The sequence below is a fragment of the Terrapene carolina genome, unplaced genomic scaffold (assembly GCF_002925995.2).
Source record: "Terrapene carolina triunguis isolate 2854851 unplaced genomic scaffold, T_m_triunguis-2.0 Scaffold66, whole genome shotgun sequence".
NCBI lineage: Eukaryota > Metazoa > Chordata > Testudines > Emydidae > Terrapene > Terrapene triunguis.
This window is the reverse complement of record NW_020664417.1, coordinates 44,260,492-44,276,175: the sequence shown is the minus strand read 5'-3', so window position 1 is coordinate 44,276,175 and position 15,684 is coordinate 44,260,492. Positions and strand designations below refer to the sequence as shown.

Below are 15,684 nucleotides of genomic sequence, written 5' to 3'. Positions count from 1 at the left end.
TTGATGGGAAAACTGCCCAGTTTGTTTATGCAACAAACTCTCCTTTCCATATTATTGAGAACCCACACTTCATTAACATGGTTCAGTCATTGATGGGTGGAGCAGTGTCCACAATGATCCTGTTGTATGTGCTTGTGTGAGAATAGAAGAAGGGAATGTCTTCCTTACAGAACAATTGATACATCAGGAAATGCACACACAGCAGAATACTTACAAGAAGTAGCAGCAAAAGCTATAACAAACTATGAAAAAAAATTCAAATATCTAGTACGGAGCTTGGTCACAGACAATGCTGCAAATGTATCCAAGATGAGAAGCCATTTAGAAGAGAGTCCCAAGCTAATAACATACGGTTGCAGTGCTCATTTGATGCACCTCCTAGTCAAAGACTTCAGTGTTCCAGAAATAAAGGCTAATGTTGTTGAAATTGCAAAATACTTCTGTAACAACCACTTTGCAGCAGCTGCTCCGAAAAAAGTGGGAGGAACCAAGCTAACTCTCCCACAAGACGTGCGATGGAACTCAGTAGTGGACTGTTTTGAGCACTATATCAAGAAGTGGCCTAATCTGATGACAGTTTGCAAACAAAATCATGAAAAAATACATGGCTCTGTCACAGCCAAAGTTCTCAACATCGGTCTTGAGAGAAATGTTGAACCGGGGTGGCCAACCTGTGGCTCCGGAGCCACATGCGGCTCTTCAGAAGTTACTATGCGGGACCTTGTATAGGCACCGACTCCAGGGCTGGAGCTACAGGCGCCAACTTTCCAATGTGCCGGGGGGTGCTCACTGCTCAACCCCTGGCTCTGCACAGGCCCTGTCCCCACTCCACCCTTTCCCACCCTCTCCCCTGAGCCTGCCATGCCCTTACTCCTCCCCAGAGCCTCCTGCATGCCACGAAAGAGCTGATTGGGTGCGGGGAAGGCGCTGATCAGCGGGGCTGCCGGTGGGCGTAAGGTGCTGGGAGCCGGGAGGGGGGAGGCGGAGTGCGGAGCTGATGGAAGGGCTGCTGGGAGGGATAGCGCAGTGGTTTGAGCATTGGCCTGCTAAACCCAGGGTTGTGAGTTCAATCCTTGGGGGGGCCACTTAGGGATCTGGGGCAAAATCAGTACTTGGTCCTGCTAGTGAAGGCAGGGGGCTGGACTCGATGACCTTTCAGGGTCCCTTCCAGTTCTATGAGATAGGTATATCTCCATATATTATTATTAAATCAAATCCACCCTGATCCCAACTATACATACAAAATGATGGGGTCTAAATTAGCTGTTATCACTTAAGAAAGAGTTCTTGGAGTCATTGTGGACAGTTCTCTGAAAACATCTTTCCAATGTGAGACAGCAATCGAAAAAGCTAACAGAATGTTAGGAACGGCATAGATAATAAAACAGAAAATATCATAATGCCACTATAAAATCCCTAGTACGCCCACACTTTGAATACTGCATGCAATTCTGGCCACACCATCTCAAAAAAGATACATTAGATTTGGAAAAAATACAAAGAAGGGAAACAAAACTGATTAGGGGTATGGAACAGGTTCCATAGGAAGAGAGATTAAAAAGACTGGGACTATTCAGCTTACCAAAGAGATGACTAAGGGGGGATATGATAGAGGTGTATAAAATCATGAATGATGTGGAGAAAGCAAATACATAAGCGTTCTTTACCCCTTCACATAATACAAAAACCAAGGGTCACCCAATGAAATTAATCGGCAACAGGTTTAAAACAAAACAAAAGGAAGTACTTCTTCACACAACACACAGTCAGGGGATGTTGTGAAGGCCAAAAGCATAACTGGGTTCAAAAAATAACCAGATAAATTCATGAAGGATAGGTCCATGAATGGCTATTATCCAAGACAGTCAGTGACACAACCCCGTGCTCTAGGTGTCTGTAGGCCTCTGACTGCCAGATGCTGACTGAATGGAAGGGGATGGATCATTCAGTTATTGCCCTGTTCAGTTCATTCCATCTGAAGCATCTGGCACTGGCCACCTACATTCCCTCTAAGGTGCATGCCTGCACAACCACGCAGGAGGCCACCAAGGGGGCCACAGGTATGCACACTGCACTCCCCCGGCCCTGGCCCCAGCCCCAGGGCGGCTGCAGCCGAAGAGAGACACCTCTCTCCCCGCCACAGCCCTGGGTAGGGCTGCACCCTAAACCTCTCATCCCCAGCCCCACCCCAAAGCCCACACCCCCATCTGGAGCCCTCACTCCCCTGCACCACAACCCTCTGCCCCCTCCCGCACCCTGAACCCTCATCCCCAGCCCCACCCTAAACCCCGCACCCCCAGCTGGAGATGGAGCCGGAGCCCTCACTCCCCTGCACCCCAGCCCTCTGCCCCAGCCCTGAGCTCCCTCCCACACACCAAACCCCTTGGTCCAACCCCCGCCACACATCACCTCCATATTGGTGCACATAAATTCATTCCACCCATGCATGGGAAAAATTAGAGGGAATATTGCTGGCCACTGTTGGATGACAAGATAGTAGGCTAGATGGACCATTGTTCTGACCTAGCATGGCCATTCTTACGTTTTTCACTTATGGAAGCCAAAGGGATGTGTCTGCACAGCAAGAGAGCAAGTTTTCACTAGGGATCCAATTATGAACTAAAATTTATATTATTAATACTAATAAACTATGACTTGAAAAATCTCTCTCAAACACTAACAACAAAAAGCAAAGTTCTTCTATTGTTTAAAAAGAACTCTAAAGAAAACATGTACAGACAACACACAGAATAATGTAAGACCTAAAATAGGACAGATGATAAGTTGAGGGGGGCGGGAGGAGAAAGAGTTGGCCTTCTCAACTTAGACTCCTTGTATCAAAGATAAGCGAATAAAGAATTCTTGTCAAGATGAGAAGTCTCAGCAATAAGATTTAAGAACGATAGATATTTCACGTAGAGGATGTGGAAATGTTGTGAAGGGCATGGCTTTGTTGTGTTGGCTATTGTCAACTACATACTTATAGGATTTAACATAACCTTCCAAATCAAGGCCAATTTATGTAGGCAGTGCAGAATACTAAGGAAACAGTCCAAACAGTTCTAATTGGATAGTTTCCTAATCCACAATAGTTGCCTTTAACATAATAAAATAAAATAAATAATAAAAGATACCCCGCTCCCCTTTAAAAACAAAAGGCTACGGCCATGAAATCTACCACTCCCTACAAATTATATCTAACTTTCTCTATACACTTGGCTTTAAAACAACGTTACTCCAAAAAAACCCACTAACAGACATTTAAAGAACTACTTTCCACCTTCATATTAACACTACTGTGCTCATTGGCAAATATTAGGGAAGTGATTGTTCTTTAAGAGATTTTTAAAAGTTGCTGTTATATTTTTAATGCCACTTCTTAAACTTTTGAAGAGTTGAACAGTCTACCTACCCCCAAGCATTCTCGTGAGGTAGAGAAAATTTTAAGAGGCTTTTATAAGTTGTTATGAAATCTAGCTATATGAATTATAAAACAGTACACTCTGCTCTCTGGGCTTTTGTTTTTGTCCCAACAGGTTACTAATGGCCTGGTAGGTATGTCTGTTTGGCATCTGATGGTAAATCCCATCCTGAAGGTTTTGAATGTGGAATGACCCATCTTAGTTTTAAACTGTCCATAATATCTTTCACTGAAGGGCCATCAAGGATTTCTCTTTGTCCATCCATTCTTTAGGCAAAGGCTGACCAAGTGTATCACAAGAAAAGAACCTCGACAGGCCTCTATGAAGGGTGGGCCAGTAGGGGATGCACGTGCAAAGTTTCTCATGCGCTGATATATTTTGAAAATCTGGGAGATGCGTTTTATTGTAAAGAAAAAAATACCCTACTCTTTAATGGCCACGTATAAGTATTTTTAGGCATTCTATAGCTACATAATCCCAAATGGCTATACGACCTTCAGAGAATTCCAGCAGGAACAAGGAGAAAAGCCACCTGGCCTCAGTGTCTGTCTCCTCTCAAGCTCCAGCCCTCCCCCCCCTCCTCCAAACCACACTTGCTTTTTTCTAGTGTCCTTGGAAATTAACTCTCCGCAGTGGGACCAGCCCTATTATCCTGCACATCTCCACAGTGTGGGCAGGCAGTTATGATCCCATCTCTAAGGACGTTACACTTTCCCAGTCAGCTCTGGGTTAGGGCATGTAGGCCCAGTCACAATTTCTGTATGGACTCTTGTCTTTTTGGATAGAAAATAAGGTTCAAGGGGCCTCACTGTGAATGAATTTGTGCATATGCTATTGTCCATGTTGAATAATTAAGGAGTGAAAATACTAGTAGCATAAACTGATTTATTACAAGGGAAATCCCATCAGCTATGTGGAACCATGAAGATTAGCACACTTACCAATAAATGATTTCAAGCCCATCCAACCCCCCTACCCAGCTTTTAACCCTCTTGCTAAGAACATAAGAATGGTTGTACTGGGTCACTCCACATCCCAGGCGCTCTGATCGCCTTCCCAACTGCTTGCCTCATTTTTTATCTTCCCAGCTTTTGATCCTCCCACCTACCCAAACAATAAGTACCCAGTTCCAATCACCTTAAGTCCTATTGTTAATAAATCAATCTAACAGAAAGCCCAGTGAGATTTCAGAAAAAGAAAGTTGTGTATCCACATATATTATGGAGGATTTCACTTCTCTTAGGAATTGGAACTACTTTGACTGCAGTGAGAATCAAGAATCTGAGGAATTATCTATCAATACCTGGAGACTTCCTTCAGTGCAGTGATATAATATCTTGATCTCAGGGAAATGGGAAGGAATTAAATTCTTTTCCAATGACAAACCACCATTTGGATGTTTCAAAGGAATACTGAGTTTCACATTAACTATAATTTCTTAGGATAATTCTCTTCAATAGCCAAGTCTAAACTATAAAACTGTTACTATCTAAATCAGATGGCTTAGAGGTTACCAAGAAGCGATCTCGGTTAGCTTATTTTCAAATATAAACAAAACTAAAATAAAAAGTTTGTCATTCTTTGACCTTTGTGGATTAACAGCCTACAAAAAAAAAAAGTGCACAGAAATGCTACACGTCATTCTAGGACAAGGAATGAAGAGTGTCCTCCAACTAAAATTATGGGATACAGGGAATTTTAAGTGAGCAGAATGCTATTACCCAGATTGGAATTTGACCAGGAAACCAGGGTTGATACCCATATGCCAGAGATTTATTTGTTAGAGGGAGGTAATCAGAAAAATTCTCACCACTGCAAAGTAACTTGTTCCCAGTTGTAAGCATTCAAGAGCTTATTTTCCCTTCTCCTCTATACTTTCCTGTGGTTTATTAGCTAAATATACCATGAAATGTCATTTACTTTGTTCATCCACAGACACACCTTTGTGTGGTTTCCCCAACCTCAACCCTTAGAACATTCACAGACAAATCACTACCCTACTCTGAAAAATGTGCCACTGAATCTTTACATGGCCACAAGAGTCTCTTCCACAGGTGTTCATACACTACGAGGATGGGGACAGACAGATAAATTAAACATAGCAAGGAGACTGCACTTCCAGCAGCACAGTGCTACTCGGCCACCAAGATGGGATACCGGTATTATACAGATCCTGAGGAAACAGTATCACCTGCTGAATCACAAACACCATGTCCCTGCAAGAATCCTGAGATTTTCCTGAAGGCTTCCCATTCAAGTTCTGATCAGACCCAACATTGCTTGGGGCTTACGATATCACAGCTTGAGGTAAGTCCACCGCTCTGTAGACTGGAAAGTGAACATAATGATACAAATGTAGCCAAAAAACACAGTACTTCATACTGCGAGTTTGCCTTCTGATATTACAATTTAAAGGGACCTAGAGGCCTAGTAAGAGAATACAGTGCACGTTACTTGTACCAGAACAACAAAAAAAGGGTTACGTTTCAACTGAAGCAAGCAGCTCCATTAGTGTTATTACTCTAATAAACCTCATGTCTATTTAGGTTTCCAACAGTCTAATAAGGGGTAATTTATACTGTCAGTAGTACAGCATGCTGGCCTGGAGTAAAGAGCAAATTTTACAGCAGATGAACAATATGTAGCCAAGCAACAAAATCATTTCACTCTCTCACCTAATGCATTTTCCTCTTTGGAAAATATAAGTTGTTTCAGAGCAGGGTGTGGAAATGAAGCGAGAACAAAAAAGAAAAGCTACTTATTCAGCCCCAAGCACATGGACTGATGGGGATGGATCTAACAGGAGGTGTGTTCAGTAGTCACAGATCAGGACCCACGCCCTCATGGCAACCGCTTCTGCAGTGTTCCAACACTTTAATGCTCTGACGTTGGCTCTGCTATGAAGATAAGAGAGAGAGGAAGGATGATTCAGTGGTTAGGATGCTGGCCTGGGAAGTTGGAGACCCAGGTTCTATTTTCTACTCGTCCAAATGCTTCCTGTGTGACCTGGGGCAAACAGCTTAGTCTCTCTGTGCGACAGTTATCTCTGCACCTGTACAATGGAGATAACAGTGCTTCCTTACTGGGGGGCCACAGAAGTACCCAAGATAGCCAGACAGCCTGCCCTGGGACTGCTCCCTAACACCGCAGTCTCCATCCCACGCTCATCCTCAGTTGCTGCCAAATCTCCTTGCTCACCTCCACTTTTGATCACTGCCCAGAGACAGAAACACTAGTAGTTCTTCCCCTGAAGAGGGTTCTATGGGCACAGGAAGATACAGCTGCCTTTGCTGGATCCTTCAGCAACCATCCTCCACCTTCCTGAAGCCACTGCTACAAGGCATATGGTGTGTGTATGGAGGAACTCCCAGAAATCCCAGCAGAGAAAGGAATTGGGAGAGGAACCCCCTGAATAGGACAGCCCTAGTGGAGGAGAGGGAGAATCCCTTCGAGAAACCCAGCATGAGGGGTGTGTGCATGTGTACAGCAAGCAAATGGGTGCCTGTGTGCAGAGAGCGGGTTAACTCTGCCTCTCTAGACATTCCATTTCCCCACAAGCTTGGCCCTACTATTGGGTCAAGCAGTGTATTTGCCCAGTAGGACCATATCCTCTGGAGGTGTCACCCCTTGTGCATTTATAACCCCGCTTTAGTCTTTTCAAAGTAATGCTTCCATTCATTGTGGTTGTCACATGACAACTATGTCCTTATCTTAAGCAGACAGTGTTTGCTCACTCAATGGAAATGGCAGAGAGAATCTAAAGCACAAACAAAAACGGCTAGCTTTAGCTATAGGAGCACCACTGCAAGTGCAGAAGAAAAGATGTGCTACCCAATATTAAACAAAAGTAATTCAGAAAAAATACATCCAATTAGGGCAGAAAAGGGTGCAAGAACCACAGGAAAGGGGAGATAATCAACAACATGCTTAGACAGAGGAGGTCTGTAGCACCGAGTGTCCATGACCACACATTTTATTCCAGGCATCTAAGAGCTCTACAGGGTATTGCTGAGCTGGTGAAGCCCAGTTAATTGCAGACTGCATGACTGCTGCCAGTCGGTGACTGGGCAGTGTCCTCTCCTGACCTTGAATCTGAGCTCTGAAGATAGACATGCTGGGACTTTGCTTCTGAGACATACAACATGACCAAAAAGACCAGCCAGCAGCAGCCAATGATGACTTCAGTACTCTGGTGGCCAGTTCTCACTGATACATCCCTATTACTGATAAAGTCAAACCATCTTATACCCAGTAGCTGTCATGGACAATGCATATGAAATGCATCCAGCCTCCTGATGTCTTGTTTTAAGCAACATCCATTATTTCAGATTCATATAAAAGAATCAAAAGTATGCAGGTTTGATAAATCCGTACTTTTGTACAGTTTCACCTTTTTTTTGCCACCAGACCCTACGCATGTCCTTCATGGCTAAGACATCTAAACCAACTCTCCTTGGGATGTCTGGCTGGCTGCACCCATCAGATGATAGTTTACTGCCTACATAGATGAAATCATCCACTGCTTCCACAGTTTGTCTGGAAGCACATAACTTGTATCAAAAATTTTGCACTGACGTTCAGGATTTCTGTTTTTGTCCAAGAAACTCATAATCCAAGGGCAGCTGCCACATGCTGGAAGCTCCCTGGTGCATCTTTGAGATCATCTGAATCCTGACCAAAGAAGACAACATCATTCGCATAATCCAGGTCAATAAAAGAGGTTAAATCAATGATTATACCAACATTTGCAGAGATATGCTCAATGAGCCAATCCATTGCACAGCAGAACAGGGCTGGGTCCAGGACTCATCCCTGTTTCACCCCAGATCTACTGTGACACCTGTCAGTTCTATGGGTCCCCCAATTTATCCATGCTCTGAGTCATTATGCAGATCTTGAATTAGCATCAGAAGGATGTCGGGAACACTGTTGCCCGTAAGGCCTTCCACAAGGCAATTCTAGTGACAGAATCGAAGGCTGCCTTTAAGACTACATATGCTGCTGTCAAAGGCCAGTTACATTCATAATGGATCTCAGAAAAAAGACAGGAGTAAGTAGAGCATCCATTGTAGGTCTCCAGGCAGTGAAGCACTATTGCTCTAAGCAATGGTGTTTCACAAGAAAAGGCTGGACCCAGGTGAGTAGGACATGTGCAAAGACTTTTCCAGGGAGAGAGAGTAAAGTTATTGGCCTATAGCTACAATATTCAGTGCATGGCCTTTCCCCTTACAGAGCGGGATAATGATCCCTTCCTCCCACTCCGCTGGTACCTTCCCAGTAGTCCAAAACTGGACAAAAAGTTGGCGTAATGGGCTCAGTGGTATACTTTAAAAGTTTGGGTGTTATGCTGTTAGGTCCAGCAGCATGCCCACTTCGCAGTTTCTATATGGCTGAGCAAATCTCTTCCAACACAGGTCATCTCCACAAGTTTCAGGGCCAGGGATTGCATCTATTGCTAATGCATACAGATCTGGACATTGAGTTGCTTCAGGATGGTTACACGTGGACTCATAATATTCTTTCCATCTTTGCAGGACTATTCGTTGCGTTAACCTAGTTTTACCATCAGCCTTGTTCATTGGCGTAGTCAGAGAATCACTTGTAGGCTACAAGTTGTGACAATTGGTTTAAAAATCTGAGCATTAAAAAAAAAAAAAAAAAAAGAAGATTCTTGGCAATGATGACAGTGATGACACCCTTAGGAAACTTGCTAATTCTTGGTAGGAGGACACCTGGGAATTGGCTTATTTCCGACACCTGGAGGTACTGATACACAGCACCACGCTGGGAAAGACATCTGGCCACTGGAAGGCGTGACAGGTTGCAACACTAAAAAGGCCAGAAACGCAGCCTGACACCCTCCACAATGCCAGGAACACCACGCAATTCCAACATAATCCATTTACCCTTGCTGTTGGTTCCCAACTCTTTCCTCAAGACAGAAAGCAACAAGAGGGAGGCATATCAGATGGGGAAGAACTAACATGAAACCTGGAATAGGCATTTGTTCTAGGCAAGTAGGAGACTGCTGGCCCTTTCTGGGGATCCCTCTTCTGGTGCTTAAAAGCAGGTTACGAATATGGGAGTTATCTTGCATCATGGAGGAAGAGGGAAGGAATAGGTGAAAAGAGAAGCCATGCTCCAAGTTTTGGGAAGGAGAGGGAGAGAAAAAAATTGGGAGGTATTAAAGATTAATATTACATAGATGCCTTGGTATCACAGCACAGAACACTAAGAAAGGGAATATTCATTCCATATAAGATCTTATTATTTATTTAGTTCTATAAGAGGAGTTAAAGGATGGCCTCCAAACTCAGAACCTGAGATATATTCAAGAGGGAATGACTGGGAGCCATCTGCCTCTAAGAATTCCTCAAAACCTCCTAGGGGTCATCACACACACTACAGCCCAGCCCCTAAATGTCACATTACAGAATCGGCCAGCCCAAGAGGAAGTACTTGATGTATTTGTTAGAGATGCAGTTTACTAAGAAGACATTACTTAATAATGGAAAGTCAACACATTATTTCTCTCTGACTCCTTTGATCAGGGCATGCTGTGTGGAAGGTTCCTATATGTCTTTAAATAATTGAGGAGACTTGAATATACACCAGCCAGTTATAAGGGAATAATTTTAATATTTCCTGCTGACTAAAGGGAAAGCAGCTTATTTTGGAGCTCTAGTAAATGTTAAGGCTTATATTTCCTCTCTGCACTTCACTGAAATCACACTTCACTCAGGTCTCAGCAATGGACTAGCAGGAGAAGCATGCTTAGTTTTGAACATTCTATAATTGAACATTGGATACCTTAGTTGTTTCAGGAATTCAACGTCAGAGTTGCTGTTAATGAGCTTGATGAACTCCTCATAAGAAGGAGCATATGTGTAGGCTTTCTTGTGATGCTCATTCACCTGTTCTCTGTACTCCATCTGACTGAGCAGCATTCGGTTGACATAATCTGGATCACTCAGCAGCTCCACCATTGGCTTCAGTACTGGGAGAAGAAATTTAAGAACAAAATCATTGTGCAAAAGAGCAAATGTCATCTTCAAACAAACACAAACTCAGTGTAACATTTTGGACACAAATTGAAACAAAGCAGGTTGATAAAATTCCAAGGAATTACTATGTAATTCCCAGATTACATAGTGTATCACTCATTTTAGACTGAAGTTTACCCTTCTCCTAAACTTTTTATTTTCTCTATTCATTACTGTAAACTGTCATTGGGATTCAGGAAACTGGAAATCCAGGTTATTAAAAAGTTTACACATGTTAAAGCAGCTGAACCTAAATTGCAACGTTTCCAGTGTCTGTTTCTGCTCTTCTTCCTGTGTATCTCAGAGAACGTTACACATTAGAGCCTAGGAAGGTGCAGAACTATGAATTAAAAAGAACTGTACTATATGGAGATTACTTGGGACTTTGCAGCATCAAAAATTGTCCCCAACTCCAAATTCAAAAAAGGGCAGAGTGATTAGTGGTTTCGTCATCCAATTAAAAGTGCATTTTATAAAAAGAACTAACATTCTCAATAAATAAATGGATAGTTATTGGGTTTTGTTTTTTTTTTTAAAGATTTTATATCATGCTTCAGTCATCCTTAGTCTAGAATTCTACTTATCTGAATAAGGTATAACAGTCTAGGACCACTCAAATGCTCTCCAGAAGGTCACTCCAGTGTAGAAGGCTAAAGGTTTGGTTTCCTCTAGGACAGAATAAGAGGATGGAATGGCTCCATGCTGCAAGGTGCGGAGCACTCTGACCCTGATACATGAAAGCACTTAAGTATAGGCTTAATTTTGAGCAGGTAAGTAGCCCTATTGACTTCATGTGCTTAAACATATAATGAAATGCCTTGTTAAATCAGCACAATAGAGCTCAGTGCCTTATCCTTAATTAGCTAATGCTATGAATTTTTAAGTGTCTCATGTATGTCTATAAGATACTAACTGTACCAGTCTCTGCATGTGTAGGTTGTGACAGAAGTTTAATTTTAGAACTTAAAATGTGATATCAATACAAGTATAAACAGTTTGTAATCTCAGTACTGTAGCAGGTAAGTCATTAATTATCTCTGATCTATAATCTACCTTTTGTTGCAAGTATGTCTGCAAGGACTATGCGCAAGCTGAGAGACTGGGAATCCTTTGAGGGTAGGAGACAATACACCAGAATTTGAGAACATGATTGCAGGAATCTTACTTCTTCGTCAGAGTTCCTCAAGCATGGATGAAGTAAAAATGGCCTTGGCTGCTCCTCCTGCCTATTAAAAAAGGTACCAGAATTTCAGTTGAAATTACAATACATCTTTAGTCATTACTTACTATATCAGAAATGTATAAAATATCAGGGACATAATGTTCAGCAAAGAAACATTTTAAACAGAAACTATGCTTCATCATTGTTTATTTGTAATTATATTAAGAAAAGCCTACATTTGCCCCATTTCAATCCCTTGCCCTATCTTTTCTCTATACTTGTACAAATAGAAACACAACATTTTTAAACCACAGCCGTATAGAATAAGCTATTATAGTTCAGAGCACGCCCCTAGGGAGAAGGTTGAATAAAAAGCTTGTTTTCTAGTCACTTCCCTTGACATACATGGAACCTAATCCATTTTTTCCAAAATAATTGAGAAGGCAAAGTATTGAGATGCAAACATACCCTTCTACTGCAGACTAATTAATAGGCTTGTACTATAATTGTATGACTATTTAAGCAGGGGACTGAATATTACTGAGAAATGGATTTAGCCGTGACACTGAAGGTGGAACAGATGTGATCTTCTACATCTGTGATCAACTACTGAATTGTCACTCAAAAAACTGCCAGCCTCTTTATTCTGACTTTTTGTAGAAAATAAACAAGGAAAGGTCAAGTGAATTCTCCCAGACAAAGAATCACTGAATAGCTAGATGACTGAGAATTTTCAACATTAGCAGACAATATTAACTAGTGGAAAAAATAAACAAACAAACAAGTGTGGGATCTATGAAGAATGTGATAGAAAATACTAAAAAATGTTATGATGCTATTAAATAAATCACTGGAATTCCCTCATCTGGAACACTGTAGTTCTGAGCACCTTGTCTTAAACAGGTTAGCAGAAGCAAAATGGGCTCAAGAAACAGGGAATGCAAAATTAGCCATGGGGAAACTTCCATATGAGAAGAGATATGAAAGACTGGGTCTGTTTAGTTCTGAGAGGAGACAAATGAAAGGGGGACATGGTAGAGGTATAACAAAATATTGAATAGTATTGAGAAGGTAAACAGGGACTCCTATTTACCCTCTCTCAGAATACCAGGACAAGGGGAAACAAAATTGAAAGGCAAATTTTAAAACTGACAAAAAGATGAAAGTGCATGGTTCTTCTGTGGAACTCATTGCCACTAGATATCATTGAGCCCAAAAGTATAGTACAACTAAAACATGGAGAGCAAGAGAGAACATCCACAGTTACAATACACAGGATCATTTCTATTTTAATACAGCATAAATTCTTATGCTTCGTGGTCTAAACCAAAGACTTTACTGATGAGAGTTTAGGTGAAATATTCCCTATGGGCAGGTTATTCCATAATTCTCCAATAAAAGGTTTCTTACACCTTCCTCTGAAGCATCTAGTGCTGGCCACTTTTAGGGTATGTGTAGACTACAGCGGGGAGCGTGGTTCCCAGCTCAGGTAGACAATAGCAATGTAGCCCAGGGGAGCATGGGCAAGATCTCGGATGAGCTGCCTGAGTACAAACCCACCCAGAACCCCTGGGTACGCACTCGGATGGCTAACCCAAACTGTCACACATACTGCCTCTGGCTACACTGCTATTTTTAGTGCATCTGTCTACCAGAGCTGGGAAGCACACTGCCCGCTATAGTGTAGACATACCCTTAGATACAGGACACTGGACTCGATGGACCACTGCTTTGATGAGGTATGGCAATTCCTATGTTCCTAAATGGAAACATCATTTCCATCACCCTTATAGGTCTACTAGAGAGAACAAGTACATAAAGAACATTCTGCTCAGCATGGAACAATCTTTTACAGATTAAACCTTATGCCTGAGAAGTAGTTATAAAAACAACATTAAAAGAACATTATTGTAGAGAATAACTAATTACCTGACCTCAACTGCAGAATAAACTATTCGATGTAGGATCTCTGACACAGCAGTGAAAAATTTCACTGAACTCTAGATACCAGCCACTTCATCAAAATAATTGGCTTATGATGAAATGTTGTAACTTATTGACTTCTTCTCACATATTTCTCTCAACCAGTCATAAGTTTGTAAATTTCATGTACCTTATAAGAAGAAACATGTCATACACGTCCAGTTCACTAAAGAAACTACCATTTTCTTCAAACTTCAATCAATCAGAACTATAAAGACAATTCCAAAACATCCTGTCTGGGACTTTCGAATCCTGATTGGTACCAAAACACTGAGTTATTCACCTTAGTTAAAGAATCACTCATGGGGGTTTCAAAATGGTGACTGATGGGAGTGCAAGATAGCTATGTACCTTGGGGAGAGGATGCACCTTTGGGGGCCATTGCTAATGTGGCCAGGAGGCTAGCCGCATTGAAGGGAATTTCAAATTATGTGCATATGCATAAGAGTTGACCACAGAAAAGTTAGGTCATCCCATGGCATACCTTAGGTGCCAGGGTGAGTGCTGCAGAGGCTGCCTGTTAGGAAATGCCAGATACCTGCAGAGAGTGGAAAGAGTTTTGGCCAAAGAAACACAATCAAAAGTGTGTGATGCTGAAGCAGTTTTATCTAATTAAAAGTGTGAGGAAGGGGGTACACAAAGAAAAATGGGGGGAGAACTGCAAAGATGGATCTTTGAATTAGAAAGAGATCACAGGGGTAACAAAGCCTAGCCATCTTCTGATCATTCCCTGGTGTACCATGGTGAGATTCCCCCCACCATCAAACTTCCTCCTGCTGGCAGGCAGGCAGGCAGGCAACTAGGCTCTCCCACTCTTGGTGGTAGGGGTTCATTTTGTGGGGTGGTGGGGTAAAGGGAGGCTGTACAATTGCACTGGCGGCTAGTTATTTGGGAGGTTGTGCTGCCACCAGAGCATGAAGCACTTGCCAAATGCCTTAGGAGTCAATGCTGTGCCTGGTGTAATAATTACATCCAGATATACTAACAAACAGCCAAAGAAGTCTGTATTGTTGCAGACTCCCTCAGAATCAACCACTCTAGCCAGCTCTCTGCTGAAGCATGCAGGGAGCTAGACACCACTTTCTGACATTCTGTACTCAAGGAGACCCAGTTCCTTTCTCTGGCAAGTGCCAACTGTTCTATGGACCTTGCAGCATGTGCATATCCCATTACTCTTACTTCCTCCAGTGACTCTTGGTTGCAAGTCAGCAGCTCCCCCTCTGTGTAAGCAAGCGGCTCTAGGATGCAGGACCAGGTGCCTCACATGCTTCCAGCATTGGTCTGGAAGGAAAGACTGTACATAGCTTGGTTCCAGGTGCCCCTCTTGGCAGGTACTGTGGGAGGGGTGTTGTGTCACCTGGGGAGGGGTCATGGTCATTTCCTCAGGAAGCAGGAATTATAGTCCAATAGAAGCCTCTCAGACTGGAGTCAGGGCCCGGCTGTGCTATTCCTCACCCAAATGTTTTCTCCCCTCATCCTCCACCGTCCATTTCCCCTCCAGGGATAGTTTGCCATTGCAGCTGCTGGTCTTGGCTGGCAGCAACCAACTATTACTCAGGGGGGTGCTCCTGTCCTGCCATTTCTGGGTAAGAAAAATGGACAAAAGTCCCACAAATTCCATAAGTATTCAAACGGAGGTTTCAGCTATATGCACTAGTCACAGGGAAATATACCTGTTTCTCTTTGTGCACAAAGCAAAGCTGCCTCATAGTGGGGATTAACGGCTGGGAATGCAGATACCCTGCATACTCACCTAGAGAGCACTGCTCGTGAGGGTGGTGTCCAAGCCCCCATCACAACGGAAGGCCTCCTGCAGCCTATGCTAGAGCAGGTGTCTCTTCTCTTGGGTCAAACCTCCTCTTCTCTCTGGTCTCTGAATGTTTAGCGGTCTTCTGCAGTGAACTGCTGAGCATTTCCATACTGGTATACTCCAGATCCCCGCCTGGGCTCTCCTTGTAGGTAATCATTATCTATCTACATAAACCTGTCCCCAGACAGGTCGGCAGAGGTCCTGGGTCATTTAGATAAGAATTTTGATCTCCTCTTCTGGACTGGTCTGATGAAGTAGGCACCC

General features: G+C 42.8%; 1 protein-coding gene across 2 annotated transcripts in view; it reads right to left on the bottom strand.

The window, feature by feature from the left end:
* The window catches only part of SNX25 (sorting nexin 25), a 165,390-nt gene that overhangs the window by 96,242 nt on the left and 53,464 nt on the right, over positions 1-15,684 (bottom strand). For both annotated transcript variants that reach the window (XM_024219250.2, XM_029910594.1), the window contains 2 exons: positions 11,519-11,691; positions 10,233-10,419 (listed from right to left, as the gene is read on the bottom strand). In XM_024219250.2, coding sequence (XP_024075018.2) covers positions 10,233-10,419; positions 11,519-11,691 — 360 coding nt within the window. The remainder of the gene's footprint in view (positions 1-10,232; positions 10,420-11,518; positions 11,692-15,684) is intronic.